Source organism: Salminus brasiliensis, chromosome 8 (assembly GCF_030463535.1).
Source record: "Salminus brasiliensis chromosome 8, fSalBra1.hap2, whole genome shotgun sequence".
Classification (NCBI taxonomy): Eukaryota; Metazoa; Chordata; class Actinopteri; order Characiformes; family Bryconidae; genus Salminus; species Salminus brasiliensis.
This window is the reverse complement of record NC_132885.1, coordinates 15,469,950-15,494,182: the sequence shown is the minus strand read 5'-3', so window position 1 is coordinate 15,494,182 and position 24,233 is coordinate 15,469,950. Positions and strand designations below refer to the sequence as shown.

At 38.6% G+C, this 24,233-nt stretch overlaps 1 protein-coding gene across 6 annotated transcripts in view; it reads left to right on the top strand.

Moving 5' to 3' along the window:
• The window catches only part of scn1laa (sodium channel, voltage-gated, type I-like, alpha), a 28,037-nt gene extending 3,804 nt beyond the window's left edge, over positions 1-24,233 (top strand). The window contains exons 5-27 of one of the 6 annotated variants that reach the window (XM_072685765.1): positions 418-509; positions 855-1,100; positions 3,515-3,578; positions 4,918-5,059; positions 5,435-5,641; positions 5,873-5,875; positions 6,201-6,473; positions 7,087-7,449; positions 8,096-8,207; positions 8,470-8,708; positions 9,369-9,542; positions 9,701-10,057; positions 10,373-10,810; positions 13,646-13,772; positions 14,034-14,188; positions 14,279-14,452; positions 14,795-14,917; positions 18,485-18,760; positions 18,949-19,006; positions 19,130-19,263; positions 19,632-19,736; positions 20,127-20,397; positions 20,499-24,233. In XM_072685765.1, coding sequence (XP_072541866.1) covers positions 418-509; positions 855-1,100; positions 3,515-3,578; positions 4,918-5,059; positions 5,435-5,641; positions 5,873-5,875; positions 6,201-6,473; positions 7,087-7,449; positions 8,096-8,207; positions 8,470-8,708; positions 9,369-9,542; positions 9,701-10,057; positions 10,373-10,810; positions 13,646-13,772; positions 14,034-14,188; positions 14,279-14,452; positions 14,795-14,917; positions 18,485-18,760; positions 18,949-19,006; positions 19,130-19,263; positions 19,632-19,736; positions 20,127-20,397; positions 20,499-21,670 — 5,305 coding nt within the window. In that variant the 3' untranslated portion in view covers positions 21,671-24,233. Of the gene's footprint in view, positions 1-417; positions 510-854; positions 1,101-3,514; positions 3,579-4,917; positions 5,060-5,434; positions 5,652-5,872; positions 5,876-6,200; positions 6,474-7,086; positions 7,451-8,072; positions 8,208-8,469; positions 8,709-9,368; positions 9,543-9,700; positions 10,058-10,372; positions 10,811-13,645; positions 13,773-14,033; positions 14,189-14,278; positions 14,453-14,794; positions 14,918-18,484; positions 18,761-18,948; positions 19,007-19,125; positions 19,264-19,631; positions 19,737-20,126; positions 20,398-20,498 lie in introns of all 6 variants that reach the window. The other 5 variants (XM_072685766.1, XM_072685761.1, XM_072685762.1 and 2 more) reach the window with 5 other exon arrangements.

Here is a 24,233-nt window from a genome sequence, read left to right as displayed (position 1 = left end):
CCAAATATTATCTTATTGATTAAGTCTATCATTAAGTAGGGTATTTATCATTAAGTGCCTGCCTTACATGAGCAACATATACTTTGCTACAGGCCAAAGGATAGCCCTGGAAATCTATTATATGATGTGTCCTCTGTTACAACTGTAAAAATGCTTCAGTTGGAGTTGGGGATTAAAATTCTTAGTTTAAACTTGGCACCCCTTGTTACTGTGCATTTGATCCTACAGAATTGTAACAGAGTTTGTAAAGCTAGGCAGTGTGTCAGCTCTCTGCATGTTTAGAGTACTGAGCATGTTTAGGGTACTATTTCTGAACTTTTAGAACTATTTCTGTAATCTCAGGTACGCTATATATATATATATATAGGTATGTTTGTATGACCTCCTCTCCCTTCTTCACTCCACCCCCCTTTACAGATATGTGACAGAGTTTGTGAATCTGGGTAATGTGTCCGCTTTAAGGACCTTCCGGGTTCTCAGAGCCCTGAAAACTATATCAGTCATCCCAGGTAAGATCTAGAGGCAAATGTCAAGAGGTGTCACTCTTTTTGTGCCATCCACATTCAAAATGTATTGTCTTAAATTTATTTGATTAAGGCATGTTCATCATTTCTACATGAATAAAATGTTCACTTATCACTTTCAAATTCTAATTTTAAACTAGTCATACCTTGTCATTTTGCCTTCTGTTTTCTGCCATTTCATTTCTCTTTCAGTTAATTTTGATAACTATTAAAAGCTAATAGCGGCCCTTTTGGATTAGCCTGCTAAACATAAGTGAGTGAGTGACATTTGGGTTATACAGTCCATTGCAACTCTTGAACACCGTCTGAGTCTTCTTGTGTTGCTTGCAGGCCTGAAGACCATTGTAGGAGCACTGATACAGTCAGTAAAGAAGCTTTCGGACGTGATGATCCTGACTGTCTTCTGTCTCAGTGTGTTTGCCCTGATTGGTCTGCAGCTCTTCATGGGGCACCTCAAATATAAATGTGTACAGATACCATTTAATTGCACTGTGGCTGAAAATGGAAGCCTATTTCTAAATGGAAGCATAGTTTCCAACGACGAAGAATGGTTCAAAAACCACACTGCAGACCCATGTGAGTGTTATTAGCTTTGTTTGGTTAGGATAGCACATTTCAGGTTGGGTTGAATTTTAAACTGGACATTTGCTGTTATGCTGCAATCTAAAGAATATTTTAGTAGGTTTCATTATTGCTGAAAGGCTGGATGCCAAAAAGTCATTTTGACATTATTTCAGCTGCTTTGCAAGCACTCACAATTGCTTGTTCAATGAAGCAAGTGACACACAGTGTTTTCACAATATTAGCATTCAGCGTTTTTTTATATTCTTTCTCACACTGGGTTTCATACTATTTATGGCAGCTCTAGCTTAAACGCACAAAGACATTTAAGTAATCTGTTTTTCACTTCCTCTGTTACACTTACAGTGCAACCTTATGTCAACTCCAGCTTAAAGCCATATTGAAATATTAGATAAGGAACCCGTTAGCCTGTTAGATTGGCAATATCAGTTCCACCCTTCAGTTCACATCTGGTTAAACAAAACTATATTCTTACTTGTTTATTTTCTCTATTTCTACTTTTAATTATTATTGATGTGCTGATTGGTCACTTTTGTGGAGATTTTTCAGTCTGCAGTGGAAGTACCCTGATTATCATTACCAAATAATCTACCTCATGAATGTATTGTATTGAATACATTTATTTAAACTGAGTAATTGTGTTTGTTCAGTTTAAAAACTTTTATTACAATTTAAAGGCATGCTAGTGATTTCACCCTGCTTGGTGTTGTGGGTAACACATGGCCTTTTGTAGGAAATTGCTTAAATATATGATTTATTTATATTATAAAATATATCAGTATATATCAGTGATTTTTTATCTGAGAGCTGAACTCTCTCTGAACTAAGGCCTGTTTACACCTGGCACCTCCAAGACACATTGTGATCAGATCATATTCAGAGGTGGTCAGAGACAACCTTGTTTACATTTAACACAGGTTGTAAACGGAAAGCGTTTTCTGTGATCAGATTTAGTAGAAATACACCTGTCGAAAAAACTTTAATATGAGTTAATATTACTGTGGATCTCAGCTTCTCTCTTTCTAACTTTTGTGTCTTGTGCGTGTTCGTGTGCTTGTGCTTATTTACCGGTAGATGAGAGCAGTTTTCCAGAGTTGGTTCCCTTGTTTCAATAGTCATTTGCTTTTTCTCGTAGCAGGACAACTTTGATGAGAAATCGTTGTTTACAGGAATGATGTACATGTTGTTGATGTACTTTTTACGCAGGAAAGTGTAATTGGATCTAATCTGGTCACACGGGAGAGACATTTTAATGACAAGCGTAAAACAGAATCTCTAAAAGTCTCAATCTATATACAAAACGCATGTTAATGCCAGGTGTAAACAGGCCCTTTGTGATCTGTATTCAACTGTTTTTGTCTGCTAGACTTCCGGAAATAATTTTGGTTTCAGATTTCAGTTTCAGATTTTATACTGCTCTTCTAACCTTAAACCTTAAAAATCAGTTTCAATTCAGAATTTAATTTCCGATACTGTGATACAGCTTCAAAATAGTACCATTCAAATCCATGTTTCTAATGGTATGATTCTAACTCCATATCCCCCGGGATCATTAGCAAGCATTAGCAGGGCTAAGTCTTGAGACCCTTTGTGATAAGCACAGATAAGCATGATAGGGTTCATGGCTGGGGTGGGGCTAATGAAGATTGACAGCAGCTGCTCGAGGGAGTGTGTAACTGTATGCTGGGAAGGAGGAGCCGACACGGTGCTTAATAAGAATACAGTGGAGAGTGAATTCATCACGGTTATGACAGTAAACACTGACAGCAGCAGCTTAGAAGAAACAGAAAGAACACTGGAGTGCATGTGTTCCTGAGCAGTAGACAGCACTGGTATATGTGTGTAAAATGATATTCGGGGAAATATGAATAGAAAGGAGGAGAGAGAGTGTTAGTGAGAAAGAGTGTGGCAAAGAAAGAGATTCATGGTTGCTTGTGGGAAGGAAATATGATACCCATTATAAAGTACTTTAGCCAGATACAGAGGAAAGCTTTCATGTCAGATTGAAGTTCATAGTAAGAGAATGGCTATGAAGAGCATGTTGTCTTCGCAGGCTTTGACAGCTATTATTCTAGGCATGATGGAAGTACGCAATTGTAGGATTTTTCTGTCACCTTTGCAATCATTTTTTGATCTGTTTACTCTATCTCTGTAGAAGTACATCATCACATCATGAAAAAATTTTTTATCTGGTCGTTGTTCATAGTGTCACAGATTTCCATAGTGGGCCTCTCTCTCTCTCTTTCTCTCTCTCTCTCAGTTTACAGCTACTTAAGTGAGCCGGTCTTTAGTATTCCATAGACATTTACATATACATAAGGGATGCATATGTATGTTTGTCACATGCAGCTGAGCACTGTTCTGTTTTGGGAGTTTACTGAAAGCTCTTCTTTCCTGTTTTCCTGTAGCTACTTATTATAAGCTTTCTGGAAAGAAAGACCCCCTGCTTTGTGGATTGGCAAGAGATGCAGGGTAAGTCAGCACTCACCACGCTGTACAGCCTTTTTATAATCACAGACTGATTATCTTAAGAGGTACATGTTAACAGGTCCTCAGATGTCAACACGCAACAAAAAAGGAACAATTCAAACAGTGTGCCACTTATATAGACTGTCTTTTGTTCAAACCACTGTTAATGATCAAAAGTACACATGGAGGCTTGCAAATGAAATGAGTGGGGGGCTTGTTTTATGGAACCAGAACATACGCTTTTCTCTCTGACCTAGCTATGAGTGAAATTCACCTTACATTCAGTATTCCAGATGTTCTAGCTTTAGATCTTTTTAGTAAATTGTTCCTAGCAGCTGTAAACAAACACATCCCCCAAAAAGTGAAGAATAAGAAATAGATGAAGTCCCTGGTAAGAAATTTATAAATACAGCTTAGATTGTTGCCAGACACAGAGGGATGGAGAGAACTGGCTCATATACAGACAAAAAATAAAGGTACATCTGCAATTAGAAATGCCAAAACAGATTATCTCAGCCTGTTCACCAGCTGTGCCAACATTCAACATTTTTTGAAAACCCTCAAAAACAGTTCCTCTGTTATCCCATCCAAAATTTAAATTTAACCAGTAAAACATTATATTGTATATTTTCTTACAGCTGGTCATTTATTCATAAATACTAACTTAAACCTGATTTTGAAGAGTCCCAAAGGCTCAGTTCAGGTTCCTGTCATATTTAATATATACAGAGAATAAGTATCTTGGTATTTGGCTGGATGACAAAGTTTTATTTATATCTGATATTAATAAATTAGTCAGTAAGTGCAGGCAGAGGCTTGGATTCCTTTATCAAAATAAATATTGTCTGTCTATGTATGCCAGAAAAAAGAGTCATGGAGTCAGCAATACTATCAGCCCTGGACTATGCTGATGTAGTTTATAGACAATGTTACTTTTTATAAACCTTTTACTTAATTTTAGCTCATCTTTTTATGTTGAAATATTATTATTTGCTTTTATTTTTATATCATTTATTTTCTTAATTAAATCTTAATTGTTCTTTTTATTCTTTTGCCATTCCTTTTTGCTGACTTTAGTATTAGTTTGTTTATGTAGTTTCTTCTCGAAATTTAACCTGATTAAACTCTAGTCTACTCTTTTCTATCGCTTGAAGTTGTAAATGCTCGGCTGCATTGAATCAATGTGTTTCTGAGTCAAAAATAAAGGTTGATTGATATGTGTATTGTTACACCATTAGGGTGAATATAATATAAAATTCCCTTTCAACCAACCATTTATTTTTCCATTATTTTCACAATTGAATTAATTTACAGATATTAATACTGTTTTATTGTGCTCTAGGAAGTGCCCAGAAGGCTTTTTCTGTTATAAAACAGGCAGAAATCCAAACTATGGCTATACCAGCTTTGATAGCTTTGGATGGGCCTTCCTCTCTCTCTTCAGACTAATGACTCAAGACTACTGGGAGAATCTCTACCAACAGGTGTGTGTTTTCTTTTAAAGCAGTTACGTCAATATAGTCAATATAGATGCAGTTAGCGACTGACATATTAAAACCTAGTAACTAAATAAGTGTACTAAACACATTTTAGGATGCTTTGGTGATGAATAGACCTACAGAAAGAGTCTAAACTTCATTCAAATTTGTTCCATCAATATTTGTTCCCACCCACCATGATGATTTGCAGTGGTTATGTAAATGTATATACCAGTAAAAAATAGAACAGTGTCAGGAGATTATGATATGATATGATATGATACAATTATAATACAATGTATTTTATAAAAAGTTTCCTTAGAGTACAGAAAGTTAGTTTATCAGTTTGATAATGGCTGATGGTGAGTTGGGTTGTTGCAGACTCTTCGTGCTGCAGGGAAGACCTACATGATCTTCTTTGTGCTGGTCATCTTCTTGGGCTCCTTTTACCTTGTGAATCTGATCCTGGCCGTGGTGGCCATGGCCTACGATGAACAGAACCAAGCTACCATAGTGGAGGCTCAGCAGAAAGAGGAAGAGTTCCAGGCCATGCTGGAGCAGCTCAAGAAGCAACAGGCAGATGCCCAGGTACATTTAAGTGCCTCTATGTCTTATTGCCAGTACAGTGACAGGGCTTCACAGTATGAATTAGACAGTGTGTGGATTAGAATAGTGATGGGACACTTTGCTGAAAAAAGTAATCTGTTGAACAGTTATATACATTTTATTAATGTGGAAATCATGCATTTATAAAGCAAATTCAGTACATTCAGTATATTTGTGATGAGGTGAGATTGACTTTGTACTAGAGGGCTGCAGGTTGTTCTTACAATGACAACAACCAAAATAGGATAACTCTTGGGGCTCTCAAGTGTCACAGCTGTGAAGGGTTTTTGGTTCTATCATTCAGAGAACACAGATCCCTGGCCATTTCTGGTGATGACGAGGCCATCCGTGGCCAGTCGTTTCAGTCACTTCACTTTCTCTCTCCTTCTGTCTCATATAAAATGAAGAAAGCACTGAACAAGAAGGACATATAATTATAACAAAAATGAATGATAAAATAAAAGAATTAGCTAATTATGGATAATAATAATCTTGTCTTGGCTTGAGGATGTTCTGTTTTGTGCGTTTGTATGTTTATTAGGCAGCAGCTGCAATGTGCGAAAGTGGAGATTTTAGTGGAGAAATGACAGAGACTTCTTCTGAAGTCTCTAAACTCAGTTCCAAAAGTGCCAAAGAACGCCGCAACCGGAAGAAGAAGAAGCAGAGAGAGGAGGAAGAGGAGGAGGAGGAGAAAGCAGATAGTGAGAAGACCCACAACTCTGTGTCAGAGAGCAGCATAAGAAGGCCCAGCTTCAGGTTTTCATTAGATGGAAACCGACTCTCATATGATAGGACGTACACATCTCCTCATCAGGTCAGCTGTCATTCTTCTCTAATGCTGTAGTTCTGATGCACATTGCATGCCATGCCACTCTATGATTTTAAAAGCCGGATTAGTGCTGGGTATCAGTTGACCATAATGATTACTGTTCAATGCCATTTACATTCCGGATCATCCATTGCAGTTTTATACAGTGTGTGTCATTGTTTTACATCCTCTCCAGCTTTTTCATTGTTTTACCTTTTCAGTTGTTCCATTTTAATCATTTTTGGCATCCTCCTCAGCGTAGCTATCATTTTCCACTTTGCTCTCATCTCATTGCCTTATTTGTCATCAGTAACATCATCCATCCACATCACAAACTGTCTTGCATCAGTATCTGCAGCATCTTTTATTTTTTTTAAGCATCTGCTCATCATCATCATCCTCATCATCATCAACGTCATCATCTTCATCATTTATTACATTTTGTTATCTTCAGCATGGACATCCCAAAGCCCATTTGTTGTATATTCCACATCTGCCATGGAGACTGCTTTTACCATTCATGAACATTCATCATCATGATCTTTATGATCATCAGTTCATGGCCACCTGAAATGATGTTGGTATGAGAGTTGAGTGTGGGGCCTCTTTCTTTTTCCAGTCTGTCCTGAGCATCCAGGGTTCAGTCTTCACCCCCCGCCGGAACAGCAAAGCTAGCATCTTTAGCTTTCGTGGACGCCTGGGATCGGAAAACGATTTCGCAGATGATGAGCACAGTGCATTCGATGACACAGGCAGCCGGAGAGACTCTCTGTTCCTGTCACACCGCTCAGAGCGGCTTTACAGTTGCGTCAGTAAAGGCAGTCTGAGCCCGCGCATTCTCCTGCCCACCAAAGGCAAAGTGCGCTGCTCTGTGGACTGCAATGGTGTGGTATCACTCGTGGCTGGACGCTCGCTGCCCAGCTCACCTGCTGGATTGCTACTGCCCGAGGTGACCATAGATAATGCCACTACAGATGAAAATGTAAGGAAAGCTTGGTTGTGTGAAAGCTTGCTCGTCCTGGGATGCTCAGTGTTGTTCTTGTTGTTTCTTTTGTGCAGAAGAACATTAGACAGAAAGAGAAATGTCTTCTAGGCTAGAAAGTGGCTGTGAAGCACTGCTGTAATTTTTGCTGGAGATAACCCAGAAAAGTGATGGATTTATTTCAAATCCAGATTCAAATGCTTGATTCAGATGCATACAACTGTGCCTATAAGAAAGTGAACTAAGAGACAAAACTGTGTCTAACTGTGTTTAATAACAGCTGTACATTTGTATGCAAGGTTCTTTGTCATTGTTGCCTTAATGTTAAAAAGCAAGTAAACTCAGCAAAAGTAGTAGATGATGGCAAAATGGTGAGGTGTTACATTCCCTACAGCCGTATCCACACTAACAAACAATTGCATTGAATTTACTTAATCCATATCTGTTCTAGATACAAAAATAATAAATTACATTAAAACAATTAACCTTATATACATTTTGTGTATATATTTAAGTCAAATGAACTCCAGTTCACAATTGCACTTCTATCAGTGTATTCTGTGCTATAGGTGCTTTGCTATAAAGTCTGATATTACATTGTTTTGCATCTTCATGATTATGTCGTACCCAGGATGACACAGAACAGGAATACAGCATGAGATATGACTCCCACCAACCCTCACCAGGGTACCTTGATGACCAGACAGCCAGACAGAGAGCTCTCAGTGTAGCCAGTATTATCACCAACACTATGGAAGGTAGGTGCACTCCAACTTAGCATTCAGGTGAACTCTGTATACTCTATATATTCTATATTTTTTAACTTATGTGAACTCTAGGTTGCATAGACATAGCTAAGTTGTATATGCTGTGTGTCCATGAGTGGTCAAGTAGACATTACAGCTCTGTAATGATATAGTCAATTCTTTTGTTTTCTGCCTAAAAGTATTTTTTTGTAATAAAAGGTGTTTATTTAATATACAGCATAACCTTTGTATTTATTTATTTTTAATTTTCCAGAGCTAGAAGAGTCTAGGCAGAAGTGCCATCCATGTTGGTATAGGTTTGCCCGCACTTTTCTCATCTGGAAGTGCTGCCCAGCTTGGGTGAAAATAAAGAAAGCGGTACACATGGTTGTGATGGACCCATTTGTAGATCTGTCCATTACCATCTGCATTGTAATGAATACCATATTCATGGCCATGGAGCATCACCCCATGGATAAGGATTTCAGTGCAATGCTCTCAGTGGGAAACTATGTAAGCCTCTTTCTATCCAACAATAGATTATACTGATCAGCCATAACATTAGCACTACCTGCCTAATATTGAGTAGATCTGATCATTGGTGGCATGGATTCCACAAGACCTCAGAAGGCGTCCTGTGGCATCTGTCACCAAGATGCTAGCAGCAGATTCTTTAAGTCCTATAAGTGGTGAGGTGGGGCCACCATGGATGGCATCAATGAACCTTAGGTGCCCATAAACCCTTTTGCCTGGCTCACTGGTTTTCCTTTTTTTGGACCACTTTTGGTAGGTACTGACCACAGCATACCAGAAGAAGCCCACAAGACCTGCCTGATGTTTTGGACAGGCTCCCACCCAGTCGTCTAGCCATCGCAATTTGTGGCTCAGATTCTTATGCTTGACTATTTTTTAACACCTTCATCACCTCCAAAAACTGACTGTTCACTTGCTGCCTAATATATCCACCTCTTGACAGATGCCACTGTAGATAAAGTTTTTTACTTCACCTGTGGTGCTAATCTTATGGTCTGGCAACTATTAGGGTTTTTTTCATTTATATTGATGTAGGTATGGCATATATGTATTTAGAAGAGTGAGAAGGGCCTTAGAGTTGAATAAAAGAACATGTGCTAGTGCTAGTTTCTATTAAATTTACCAATCACCTTCCTCCAGGTTTTCACAGGCATCTTCACAGCTGAGATGATCTTCAAGATCATAGCTTTGGACCCTTATTATTACTTCCAAGAAGGCTGGAACGTATTTGATAGTGTCATTGTTAGTCTGAGTCTCATGGAGCTTGGGTTGGCCAACATATCTGGAATGTCTGTTCTTAGGTCATTCCGGCTGGTAAGAGAGCTGCATATTACAGTAACTACATTGTTCTCAGTTCAAATGATAAAAGTGTAATCAGTAAGTAACATAATTCAGCCAAAAATAAATTCCTTGCCATTGCATTTGTTATAATGACTTACTATAATATAACCTGGTATATGTTTCCATCATAGCTGAGGGTCTTTAAGCTGGCCAAGTCATGGCCTACTCTCAACATGTTGATCAAGATCATTGGCAACTCAATGGGCGCCCTCAGCAACCTGACCCTTGTCCTGGCAATCATTGTATTCATCTTTGCTGTTGTGGGCATGCAGTTGTTTGGGAAGAGCTACAAAGAATGTGTGATGAAGATCTCACCGGATGGCAATCTCCCTCGCTGGCACATGGTTGATTTCTTCCACTCGTTTCTGATTGTGTTCCGTGTGCTGTGCGGGGAGTGGATTGAAACCATGTGGGATTGCATGGAGGTTGCTGGACCGCCCCGGTGCCTAATTGTCTTCCTCATGGTCATGGTGATCGGAAATCTTGTGGTATGCATGAAATATTTCACACCTTTCTGAATTTTCTACATTAAAAAAAAGATCATTGAACTATGCCAGATATTTTCCTTTTCAAGGAAGCATTTGTATATTTTCACTGTCTGACAAAAACCTTGCACCCTCAAAATGGCAACTTTACAGTAGAAGGAAAAGTCAATGTAAAAAAAGATTTCATTCCAAGTCCTTTTGGAGCATTTCTATTGGTTCATTTATTATATAATTATGACACAACATAGATTACCACTGTCAGGTTAGGTTAAGACTGTGTTTAGTACCTGTAATGACTTCCGTTCTCAACTCTTTCAGGTGCTGAACCTGTTCCTGGCCTTGCTGCTAAGCTCCTTTAGTGCAGATAACCTGGCCGCAACAGATGATGACAGTGAAATGAACAACTTGCAGATTGCAGTGGGTCGCATCCAGAGAGGTGTTGCCTTTGTGAAGGCCTGTCTGCGGCGCTTCTTTCGGAGTGCCTGCCTTAGAAGGAGAAAGAAGAAAGCATCAGAGGAGGATGGACTGAAAAACAGCAAGAAGCTGACTGACATCTCCAACCATACCACAGCAGAGCTGATCAAAGACTCAGGGTCTATAAAAGAGGTAGCAGGAGCAGACGGTGACGCTGAGAATTTCATTATCAACTCCAACGTGACTATCACTGTGCCCATAGCCACGGCAGAGTCTGATGCAGAGTGCCAAAACATGGAGGATTACAGCAGTTACTCTTCAGACATGGAGGAAGATAAAGAGGTAAGATGTCTGACTTACAAAGATAACTAAGAGCTTCAGAGTTGCCATATGGGGGTGACAAGACAGGGTGATTCCAAGGGCCCTAAAATGTATTAGAACACTTTTTAGGGCAGTGGGGTGGTGTAATATCTTTTGATAGGGCCCAAGATCTCTGGCAGCCCCTGAAGAGCTTAACTTCATAAAATAAATCTAGGTGATCCAGATCTACATCATGTATTTAAAAAGTGTCTTTATTGAGTTGCTTAATTGACCCTCCTCTAAGCCTTCTCCCCCTTCATTACGTTTGCTTTTGTAGACAGAATGTCAACTAGGTAGGTGATTTTACCTGTAAAATTCTTTGGCAATTTGACTTGCTGACTAGATAATTTAGCCATGTACTGTGTGGTTTATGAATGGATTCAATGGGAATATGGTGTTCCACACTGTTTATTCCAGATCCTTTCTGTATCTTCAGACTTCAATTTCACCCATCCCTCAAATCTAGGGGTCTAATTTACAAACAAAACAAATAGTTAGATAATATGATGCTCTTTCTGATTATGATATTGAGAGAAGGGTGTATTTAGTGTACACGCTGTGTAGGATAGCTAGATTTACAAGATAAACAAAAACTTTTCATGAACATTTTGTAAACAAATCCCTTCACTTGATTTGTTTTTGCTTATATCTTGAGGAATCTTGTTGCTGATTCCTTTGCTAATGGGCGCCTATTTGAATACCAAAATGAGAAATGAAAAAAGAAGAGCTTGACAGAGGTGATGGGCCTAATTACATGCCCTAAGCTATGATTGGACAATTGGTACTGAGGGGAGGGTTTAGGTGAAGGGTCAGTAATATCCTGGTATAGACTAAAGAGACCATACAGTGTACTCTTGGACTTGGCTGTGCAGTTCTACTGAGATAAACTTGTATGTAGACAATGTAATGGACAGTACCTGTAAGCTCTACATTGACTCATTGACTATGGCAGCTCATGCCTTTACCATACATAAGTCACATCTCCTACATATGCTTTGGTGTTCAGTACCAAATTATCTTCTTTTCTTGCAAACACAGAAAAGCTTGTTGCTCTCACTGGTGTAAGTCTGACCACTTAACCTGCTTTGTTATTGCAGCTCTTTCTGAGATGCTCTCAAGGTTTTCAGAGAGGAGACTTGTAAGACCCATTTATGGTACATACCACATCTACCATGGAGCTCTTACCATTCATGAAAAAAGAGATATAGGCAGCATCCTTATGAAATCACTAATTTCTTTGTTTTTGCCTGACCACAATTTTATTTGATCTCATAAAAGGATGAACAACATATTCATTTCATTATTCACTCACATTTTTCATTTTTACATGCAATGTTTCTGCGAGACTGTCACGTCTTGAATGAGCAGCATTGCTCAGCTCATTGTTAGATGTTTCTGGCTGGTTTGATGTCTTGCTGTTGTTTTCCCAAATGTCAGAGAATGTTCTCCCTGATTACATCAACCTGCAGGAATGGATTTTGCTTCATAATGTCAAAATTCATTGGATACATCATTGAATGAGTCTTAATAATGTTTGATGACATTTCACATTCTCATTTCACATGTCGGAATGATGAAAGCAGATTCTGTCAGAACATAAAACATTCAGTCATATTGTTCATATTGTTTAGTGTTGAAATCTTAAAATTTATACTTAATAATTAAGGTGTTTTTATTACCAAAAAATAACCTGCTTTCTGGTGGAAGTGGATTTTGAGAGGATTTCATGTGCTTACATCATTCCCCATGTTGCATTAGCTGGGTCTCGTCATGGTAGATTGCAGCGAGCTGGTACATGCTTTCAGAAAGGCACTGTGGGGTGGCCCTTTGTCGACTATGCTGAACATTAAAATGAGTAGTTTAAAGAGCCCATATCATGGAAAACTGTATTCCTTTTTAAATAAAGAAGTGTGAAGTAACATTTAAACACGGTTAAAGTTTTATCCATACAGTTTATACATATAAAAAACTTTCCACCAACTCATTTACATATCTCCACCCATTCAGCCTACCATCGTTTCAGCTCTGAGTGCTTTTTCAAAGAGGCACACTTTCTTTCTTTTTTTTTTGACCAAAAATGATAAAAATCTATGAAATCAATCATTTTTGAAACATCAAACCACACTAACACAAGTGGAGCTTAAGGGGAAAATAAAATAGAAGACAGTTTTGGATATTGGCTCGTTAAAGAATCATTTTAGAGCCAGTCAGTATAAGCCTGGTGTCTTTTAATTGTTTATTTATTTGACAGGTGAGATTTTACAGTCATGGACAATTTAGCCCTCTTGTCTGAACCCCTCTTCTGTTACTTCTGAACAGTTGTACAGCATGACGTTGCTACTAGTCTAATGACAGACAGAACACAGAAGCCAGTGTCATGATCACTGAAATGAAGTAAATGTGATGTGTTTCCATATTGAAAAAACACCATATCATTGCTGAATTGCTAAACATTCATATTTCAACTATGTTAATGCATGACATACAAATGAAATCAGTAGAATCAATTTTTTCTTACAACTCTGATCACAAAGCAATTGTTGTTGTTGTTGTTTTTTTAAAAGGTTACATCACACTGTAATCTGCATGTAAATATTATACCTCGAGTATGTAGGTACATTTGATTGCCTTTGCATGAACATCAGGATGTGGCTAACTGTATTGTGAGTTCTCCCAGACCAAGGCTGCCCTCACAAGCTAGCCACATGACTCAGCTAAAACGATTGACCCCGTTTGCCATATCCTCTGCGACGCCGCTGTGTCCCCAGCAAAGACGTTGTCATGGAAATGTGGGCTGTGTCTGGACTTCTCTTGCAGAAGCTATCGGAGGTAATGAGCTCGTCAGAGGGCAGCACAGTGGACATCAGGGCCATACAAGATCAAGGGGAGTCACTGGACTTTGAGTTGGAGGAGTCCATGGACCCAGACCCATGCTTCACGGATGGTGAGTGATTGACTGACTGTCCAAATGCAGTTCACTCATTCAAGTTCAAAAGGCAATTAAAATACATGTCCAAAAGTTTGTAGATACCTGCTCATCAATGGTCCTTCAAGAGAATCAACTTTTAAGACAGTTAGACAGAAATCATGATCAGATATGATATAATATATTATCCAAGCATATCTATATATTCAAGTTCCATTTTGTAGAAATGTTTTTTTTTTTCCGCATTTGTGCCCCTTTCTTATGCTTGCATTTGTCTAGGCTGTGTACGCAGGTGTACGTGTTGCCAGGTGAACGTAGAGCAGGGCAGGTGGAAGACTTGGTGGATAGTCAGGCGCACTTGTTTCAGGATAGTGGAGCACAACTGGTTTGAATCCTTCATCATCTTTATGATCCTGCTGAGCAGTGGAGCACTGGTGAGGGGGGTGGGGGTGTTCTTGTATGGAACAAAATAGATTTTGTTAAGTATGATATTTGCTGTAATGTGTGTGATTTTCTATTTGCAGGCATTTGAAGACATATACATTGAGGGGCGCAAGACATTAAAGATGATTTTGGAATATGCAGATAAAGTTTTCACCTACGTCTTCATGCTGGAGATGCTTTTAAAATGGCTGGCCTATGGATTTGCTAAATACTTCACCAATGCCTGGTGCTGGCTGGACTTTCTTATTGTCGATGTATGTCCTAATTTTTCTCATTTATGAACATTGTTTCTTTGAGTAATTACTGTAAAGCAGAAGTGCAGTGTACTCGTTAATATTTTCATGCTGCAGTCTGTTATTGGGTGTGACCTGCATATCGTTTATGTGTGACAGAAACAGATGAGTGCAGCTGCATGTGCTGAGTGTATGATTGTGTTGGACGAGGTTTGAGTGAATGGATTAGCCATTTGTGGGTCTAAGGGTACTACTCCAGGGAGTAAAGAGATGGAAGGAGAAAGAGAGATGAGATGAGAGAAGTGGCTCCTGATTACATCATCTGCATGAACACACTGTGTGTATGTGTGTGTGTCTGTGTAGGTCTCTCTGATCAGCCTGGTGGCCAACGCCCTTAATTACTCGGAGCTCGGTGCCATCAAATCTCTGCGTACGCTGCGGGCCCTGAGACCTCTCCGAGCACTCTCACGCTTCGAGGGAATGAGGGTAAGAGACAGAGCCGCTAGTGACCTGCTTCAATTTATGATCACCCTGAAAAAAGGTGATACATTGAATTGGCTTGATTAATAATTTACATATAAATAAAATGTATTACACATTGTAATCCCATGCTTTTTAAAATTTCTCTACAGCTGTTTCAGTTTGGTATTGGTCTGACAAAGTCACATAAATGACTTAAAAACTAGGCTTATTCATGTAACCTTTCTTAGTACAATATCATGATAACATGAAGTGGTTAATTATTGTTATTAGATGTATGATTAGTGTTTCTAGTTGTTTCCTATCAGCACATGCCTACTAAAATGACAAAAGTATTATTTAACATAAAATAGTTATTGATCAACAGTTATGGATATGTGTTCCAATTTTCCAAATCTGAACTTTCTGATCATCTTTGGTATGCAGAGAAGATCTTGCCTAATTAATGATCTGACACAATTTATTTCTCTAAAACCATTGCCCATGTTAAAAAGGATATACTTAAAATGTTACACACATGTGTTACACACAAGGTTTGAGTGCTGACACGTTAAAATTTGATGAGAACAAAAAGGGGCATAAAAAATTTAATGTAAGTCGTTAATCACACGGTAACATACGTGGTTCACTTTTGTCTGTCTTATCTTTAGACAAGCTCTCCGCAATTTGACAAAGAAAACTACTTGTAATCGCAAATGTTCTAAAGCTGTATGTCGCCAAAACTTTGGTAATACATATTTCATTGGCACATAATGGCCTAACAATAAGCTGACTGGCAATAGTGTTATCAGTGTGCTTTAAGTGAACAGTAAGTGCTCATAGGTCATTTAAAGCAGGGCCTCTGTGTTGATGAGCTCCCTAAACCGTAGTGCACTGCGAATGAGTGTGTGTGCATGCAAGCGAGCAAGCAGTAAGGCAGATGCTTTCTTTTCCTTGTCTCCTCCTCCGACTGTTCCAGCCAAATGTGTTTTTCAGTACATTAGATTTAGCCTCCATTACATCCTGTCAGAAAAGCCCAGTCCAGCAAGCTGCAGCACAGCTGCCTACAGTCCTCAGTGCTGTAGCTTTCATTCTTACATATTTTTTTTACATGTTTTTGTTGGAGATTTTGCCACCTAAAGTGCATTAAAACCATGATGAAATAATTCACTTATGTTAAAGTGCTTCACCAAACACTGCTCTGCAAAAATATTTTACTGAACATGTGACTGTGTTTTACTAATGAAGTGAAATTGACCTAACTAATAAAAACATGTTTAGACAGTTAAAATAATCGACATAATACATGTAATTGACATGAAATGTATATTAGACAAATATTGCTAAACATGAGCCAACATTACCAACATGTTATCCAGTTAATGAATACACTATAATTGTGCAAACTCAAAAAGCAGACTGTGAGCCAGATATTAAACCTTTAACCAAGAGACAAGACCTATATGAGAAAATGCTTTCATTGATCATCCTTTTAATTGTTATCATATGCAGAACATACACTATGTCGACAAAAGTATTTGGATGCACATCTTAATCGTTGAATGTCATTCAGTCACATTGTCACAGGTGTATAAAAAATGAATAACCTAGCCATCCAGTCTGCCTTTACTAACATTAGTGAAGAATGAGTCGTTGAAAAGACCTCACTGAATTCCAGCGTGGTACTATAGGATGCCACCGCTGCAACAAGTCAGTTGGAGAAATTTCTTGCCTGCTAGATATTCCTGTTAGAGAGATTATTGAAGCGTTTAGGAACCAGTTAAAGTTAAAGTTAAAGTTACATGTTTGTACAATGTACAATGTTGAGTTTCCGGTTTCAAATTTTGCTCTGCTGGGCTGGACTATGTTGTGGTAACTAATCAAAACTAATCAATTTCACCACAATTTTAACATTATGCTCCAGTATGCATCAAAAAACAGTAAATGCAAGCTATCACAAGGGCTGCATTTTTGCCAGTGTTCTGTAACACTTGCTACAAAAGAATGCATCTGTGGATGGATGGCAATTGAAAATTCATCTCTTACATGACATTAAAGCACAAATGCATTTATTTTAATAGAATTTCCTGAATGTTCTACATTATCTTTATATAGATTTATGAGTTGCACTCAGGGATGTAGTGGGGGATAAACACATATCCTGTGTTTACGCACCTTTCTTTAATATTATGCCTTTTTGAAATCAGGTCATCTTTTACCCACTTAGCTTCACAGTGACAGGGGGTGCCCAAACTTTTTCATGTCATTGTATGTAAAAACAAAACAGTGAAAAATGAATATCACTAGTCATACAGCTGGAACCCAGATGGATAATGGAATATAAAGCAAACTTGATGTCCAAAAATAATTATATTAACATGTTTTGCATATGTTATGCTTGATTTATGTACATGATCCATCGGTCTGCAGTTACACTCAGACTGGCCACTGACTGAGATTTAAGGTTTTCCACCACTTTTTTGTACCACTACATCCCTGTGTGAACTGTAATGTATAGTCTGTGTTGAACTTTCCCCTGATGCAGTGCCACGTCTGATTGTTATCTGCATTGTTTTACTGGACGACGACCAAAGGGGAATTGCTAGTGACAGGACAGCATGGAGATAGACGTGCTTGCTTACATAACTGCAGGAAGGGTCGAGGCGATGGGAAATATCCAGGAGGGCTTGATAAAGCTGGCATTGATCAAACACTTGCATGTTTTAGTCGGACAGAGTTTTCCATGCAGTGTTGCTGCTGCGATGGCCTTTCCTCACGTGGTAGCCACAGAATTCTCCCATCTCCATGACCAGCCTTTTGTCACTGTGCCAGATCTGTATTGATGTTTTTGAAAACTGCACACTGCGTCAGCATGTGTCACCTGCTGTGTGACTTCATCGTGTGTTTTTATCATTTGTTTTTCATGTGTTCATTTGCAGTAAAACATGTGTGACATGATGGTGCCTCAACAAGGTTTCTTATTCCGTTCTTGTTGTATTACGCTCTAGTTGCACAGCACAAAAAAAAAAACACCAAAAAGAAAAAGAAAACAGCAAATCCACAGTATGGCTTGTGCAGAACACTTCCCCTTCTTTTCCTTATCCTGTTTTCCCTGCTACAGCCCCCTGTAGTAAGCTGCTGTTGTTAACGTCAGCATTGTTAACTGTGCTGTTGTGGTGCCTTTACCAATTTGTGCATTTGGCAGTTCTTCACTTCACTCTTGTGCTTTCCTCTCTTCACCACAACCAGATAAAACAGCTTGAGTAATGTTTGCAGGTTGCACTTTATTTTGCAGCACGCACAAGCAGTCGTCTTAAATATTTAACACACTGATTTAATTAGAGACCACCATGACAGCAAGCATTAGGTCTTTGTTAACAAACGTCTATGAAATCTCATCTGCCAGTACAGTGTGAAATTTGTTTTTCAAGAAGTCTCAAACGTTCCCTTTTTCTAGCAAATAAACCTCTTTTACTTACATGTCAGCTATCACAGATTATTGCCAGTTTTTGTAGCTGTAAAATAAAGTGCTACCAGGAGGAGGTTTCTGTGTGTAACAATATTGTAATGCAGTGGTTTATGACTCTCTGATAGGTGGTTGTCAATGCCCTTCTTGGTGCCATTCCCTCCATCATGAACGTGCTGCTGGTCTGTCTCATCTTCTGGCTCATCTTCAGCATCATGGGTGTCAATCTATTTGCTGGAAAATTTTATGAGTGTGTGAACATAACCTCAGGAGTTCGCTTTAACGTGACTGAAGTAGCAAACCATACGGATTGCCTTTCATTAGGCAACAAGACTGCCCGCTGGAAAAATTTGAAGATTAACTTTGACAATGTTGGAGCAGGATATCTGGCTTTGCTACAAGTGGTAAGGTGTCTTTTGATGACTTTGAAACCAAGTGCTTATTGTAGGTGTAAATGTGAGTGCATGTGAGTGATGTGGCTGTTATTACAGCAAACGGAATGATGCAGAACTGTGTTTGTAGAAGATACTAAACTACTGGCTCCTGTTGAGTTGTATTCATGTCATACATTATTTTCCTCGCTTCCCTCAAGGCAACTTTCAAAGGCTGGACGGATATTATGTATGCAGCTGTAGATTCCCGAAATGTAAGTCCTTGCTCTATAGGAATCCTAAATGCCAGGATTTAGAAGACATGTGGCTCACAGTTCCAAAATGTCTAGGGTTTATTTTTCAAAGCTTTGCTAATCGTTTTCTGTTTCTTTCTGTAGTTAGATGAACAGCCCAAGTATGAAGAAAGTCTACAAATGTACATCTACTTTGTAGGCTTCATCATATTCGGATCCTTTTTCACTTTAAATCTCTTCATTGGTGTCATTATCGACAACTTCAATCAGCAGAAGAAAAAGATAAGTATCTAAAGTAGTTTCAATGAGTTGTTTTGTATTGTCCTTCATGTCAGTGTCACTGTCATTCATCTTTTAACATTTTAACCTATCTGTACAGTACTGTACATTGTATCTCTGTGTGAATATGCCAGTTTAATAAATATTTAACAGAGTGACAAATGTTGACTGGAGGGAGTTACAGAGGAAATGGGAAAACTCAAGTTGTTTTATGTCCCCAGCTTGTTAGGTGATGACAAAGAGTCTTTTTTAAGGTTAAAAAAGTATCTACATGTTGTGCAGGATCTATACCAAGGATTAGTTTAGATTTGCTTACTGTTTATCCAAGCTAGTTGAATCCCAAATTAAACTTTCTTGGTTTGTGTATTTACTTTGGAGGTCAGGACATTTTTATGACTGAGGAACAGAAGAAATATTACAATGCTATGAAGAAACTGGGGTCAAAGAAGCTTCAAAAACCAATTCCTCGGCCAACAGTAAGACATTACAACACACACACACACACACACACACACACATACATATATATACATATATATAGGCAGTAAGGCTGAGATTTTGATCAGAGGAATAGAGTTAGAAGAAGACAGGTTCAGTTGAACCTGATTTTATGTAATGAAGAACTGATTAGTTGAACTAGGTTTTGGATGGTAGCTGTAGTACTGGCTTTTTTGGGGGGGGCAAAGCTTTGGAAATGGGAGAGCTAACACAATTTTTTTTATTAGATTTACTTTGCTGTTTGAGTTTTTGTAAACAATTATGTTATACACTGTAAATGTTAAATTTATATAGATATAAACCAATATAAAACCCGGAAATAAGCAAACTGAAAACATTCTTTGTATCTCTTTTCTTGTGTATTCCAGAATAAGCTCCAGGGATTTATCTTTGACGTTGTAACAAATCAGGCCTTTGACATCTTCATTATGGTTCTTATATGCCTTAATATGGTCACCATGATGGTGGAAACAGATGAACAGTCAGCTAAAATGAAAGCAACTCTTTCCTGGTTCAATCTGGTCTTTGTTGTGCTCTTCACAATGGAATGTGCGCTGAAGATGATCTCACTTCGACAGTACTTCTTCACTATCGGCTGGAACATCTTTGACTTTGTAGTGGTTATTCTGTCAATAGTTGGTAAGATCTGATAACAGGTTTTGATAAAAAATGGTAAAATATTTCATGTTTAAAGGTATGACAAATAACATTTCTAATGTTGCATTGCTCCTTTCCAACAGCCATGTGCATCTCAGACGTCATCACCTACTTTGTCTCACCAACATTGTTGCGTGTCGTCAGGCTTGCTCGGATTGGCCGGATTCTGCGTCTCATCAAAGGTGCCAAGGGCATACGCACCCTTCTGTTTGCTCTGATGATGTCCCTTCCAGCTCTGTTCAACATTGGCCTTCTTCTCTTCTTAGTCATGTTCATCTTTGCTATCTTCGGCATGTCGAATTTTGCGTATGTCAAGAAGGAAGCTGGCATTGATGACATGTTTAACTTTGAGACGTTTGGCAGCAGCATGATCTGTTTGTTTCAGATCACCACCTCTGCAGGCTGGGATGGTCTTCTGTCACCAATCCTTAATAACAAGCGTCCTGACTGTGACCCGGACAAGGTAAATACTGGCAGCAAAGTTAAGAGTGACTGTGGCACCCCATGGGTTGGCATTTCCTTCTTTGTGAGCTATATCATAATATGTTTCTTGATCGTGGTAAACATGTACATCGCCGTGATCCTTGAAAACTTCAGTGTGGCCACAGAGGAGAGTGCAGAGCCATTAAGCGAGGATGACTTTGAGATGTTCTATGAGGTGTGGGAGAAATTTGACCCTAAAGCTACACAGTTCATGGAGTACAACAAATTGTCTGATTTTGCTGATGCTCTGGACCCTCCTCTGCGCATGCCCAAGCCCAATAAGATCCAGCTGATCAATATGGACTTGCCAATGGTGACTGGAGAACGAATCCACTGCCTTGACATTTTGTTTGCATTCACGAAACGTGTTCTTGGGGAAGGCGGTGAGATGGACATCCTTCGTGGGCAGATGGAGGACCGCTTCATGGCCTCCAACCCGTCCAAGGTGTCGTATGAGCCTATCACTTCGACGCTGCGCCGCAAACATGAGGACATGTCAGCGGCCGTCATTCAGAGAGCCTACAGGACGTATGCCATCAAACACAGCAGGAAACATGCCCCCAGCACATACAAAGAAACTGTGCAGGAGAATGGGAAGGTTTCAAACAAGGACTCTGTGGTCAGAAAGAATTTGAACAACCATTCCACTTCAGAGCCCACGGCTACCCCACCCTCTTACAACAGTGTAACACAACCTGGGAAGGACAAATATGAGAAAGACAAAAGGGAGAAGGAGGTCAAAGCCAAAGATAACAAGGAGCGAAAGAAATGAATGCAAAAGTGTACAAAAAACAAAACTCCTTAAATAAATGTATGATGTAAATGGGGTAAAGTGTTTACAGTTTTCCAAGGAGAGTTTAAAAAATCAACTGTCAACCACATTTACTGTCTGTCTGTACGGTGGCTATCTATACAGATAAACTGAAGAAGCTTACTGGAGTTTCTTAAGAGGGTTAGTGCCTGAAATGTGGCAGTGATTACTGTAGCTATGTAACAAGGCTGCACAATTTCCATTGTTCCTCAGAGAATGTCACAGATTGCCATGGACCATATGAGCGAACAGCCTTTCAGTAATGTTAATGGTATGTCGCTGCATCTAGTGTCTTGCATTTTAAAACCATATTACTCTGCAACGTTTGACATTGGGCCTGATGCATAAAACCCAGTGGTATTGGCCCCACACTTTGCAAAAGTGCCCTATTTTTAGAAGTGGCATTTCTCAGAAGAGAAGAAGCAAGAAAACTACAGCAACAAACAAGTGTTTCACATGTAATAATAATTTCTATCCACTGTCAAAAGTGATGGCAAAACAAAATAACATGAAAAAGGAAAAAGCCTCCAGATATCATGGGCAGTTTCATTGACACAAACTGCATGAATGTGCTGAGTCAGTGACCTCAGTTCTTTTTAAACCATGACATAGCAGAAGAATGATCTCAATTTTAATCAATATCTGTTTTTCTTTCTGATTGGCTGAGCCTTGTCAAAAGCCGTTTTTAAATACTCAATATTGAATTCTATATTAATGCTCCTTCACAAGAAAGTCAGGTTTAATCTTAATGCAACCTGTGATTTTTATCATGATGCTCAATTCAAACATCAGAATTAGTCTTTTAAATATATTGGTGTGTGTGTGCATGCATCAAATAGAAATAGACAACTTTTACACTAACAACTAGGTGCTTACATACATTTTTATTGCAAAACATAAAGCTATTCCCTCTTAAGGTCACACTAGTTTTATCTAGCAGTGTTTTTAATGAATCTGGCTCCTTGTTTTAAAGTCACTTTAGCTACATTGCAAAACCTAGACTGCAGCTGAGAAAGGTTTATCCGTGGTACCACTGTTATTTGAAGGCTGCTGGTTTGTATTACATCATGCAAAACGCAATGGTTTACCAATGCCACTTTGTCCCATTGCAGGAAAGAAATTGGCTTGGATAAAAGGATTCTGCTGATTGGAGCAGACTGATGACGTATTTATGACAGATCTAGAAATGCAGCCCAGTGAGGCTGCAGCCTGGCTAGAACACAGCTCTTTTAGTTAGTTTTAGTATGTGTTACTTTATCTCTATTTTTTTTTTAGAAAGAGAGACAAAATGACTAACTTTCATCTAGTTTTTTGCAGCAAAATGAAACACAGTCATCTATCCCGTCCAGTATCCAGCAATTTCAGTATGTCCCTATGCCTCTCAGGTGCCTCTTAACCATACTAAAAAGCCATTAGTATATATGCTGGCCTACGTCACGACCTATCTCCAAGAGTATAAACCTCATCGCTTCCTGAACAAATATTATTAAGTCTTAACTCTGCATTTTTGTTGACAATCTACTGCACACAGCAAGTCTTTCATTAACTGTTTTAATGAACTGTTTTACTGTGTATATAAATGTGTAGAAACACAAGAGTGCTTTAACACTCTCAGGCAAGAAACAGCTAGACAACCATTTGAATCATTTGAATTCACACACTTCTTGAAGAGTTTCTTCATCGGAGCAGTTGTTTCATTATTTATACATGCAAATGTATTGTGTGGCTATGCTTTCTGTGGCATACTTTCTAATAGGTATGGAGTATGTTTGGTATGTGGTATTTGCAAATAAAGACTATGTAATCATAGAGAAATGGTACATTAAATATGTTCTGCTTATTTTAAAGCTGCGTCAGGAAGACGTTATGGGAAGGAACAATAAGTTCAGTTTGTTCATTTGTTTTCATGTCTGTATTTCATTACTGTAATATAATGTATAATCACTTTGCTTTTTACAATCTGTGAGTGTGTGTCTTTCATTTATTTATTTTTGATAAATGCCTGCTGATAAGACAATACACTGAAGACATGGCACTTTGCTCAGCTGCACCTTGTCTTTGGTTAACTTCCCTAAAGGACAAATCTGTGTATTTCAGTTTCATTTGCATTTTGAAGAGACATTTTTGCAAACTGTGCATGCTCCACAGGCATTATCTTAAATATTATCTAAGACTGAAATAGAGGAAAGCTCTTGGTTGACTGCTCATGCCTCTGCCAGAGACTGATTCGACAGCTCGTTGCATTTGTTTACATTTTTGGAAATTTTATCAGGTTTTTTTTTTTTTATTATTATTATTTTGACCCATTATGTACTTTCCACATAAAGACTGCTATGATGTATGGAATACTGTTCTGTAAGCATATTATACCTGGACTGAAAACCTTTGCTGTCAGTGAAATCTACATTTATATATAAAAAAATGAACATAAAAAATGAATGTTTTGATTACATAAGCACAGGTAATAGATGACATATTTTACACATGCATTCAGCTTAAACTGCATGCAAGATATTGCTATGAA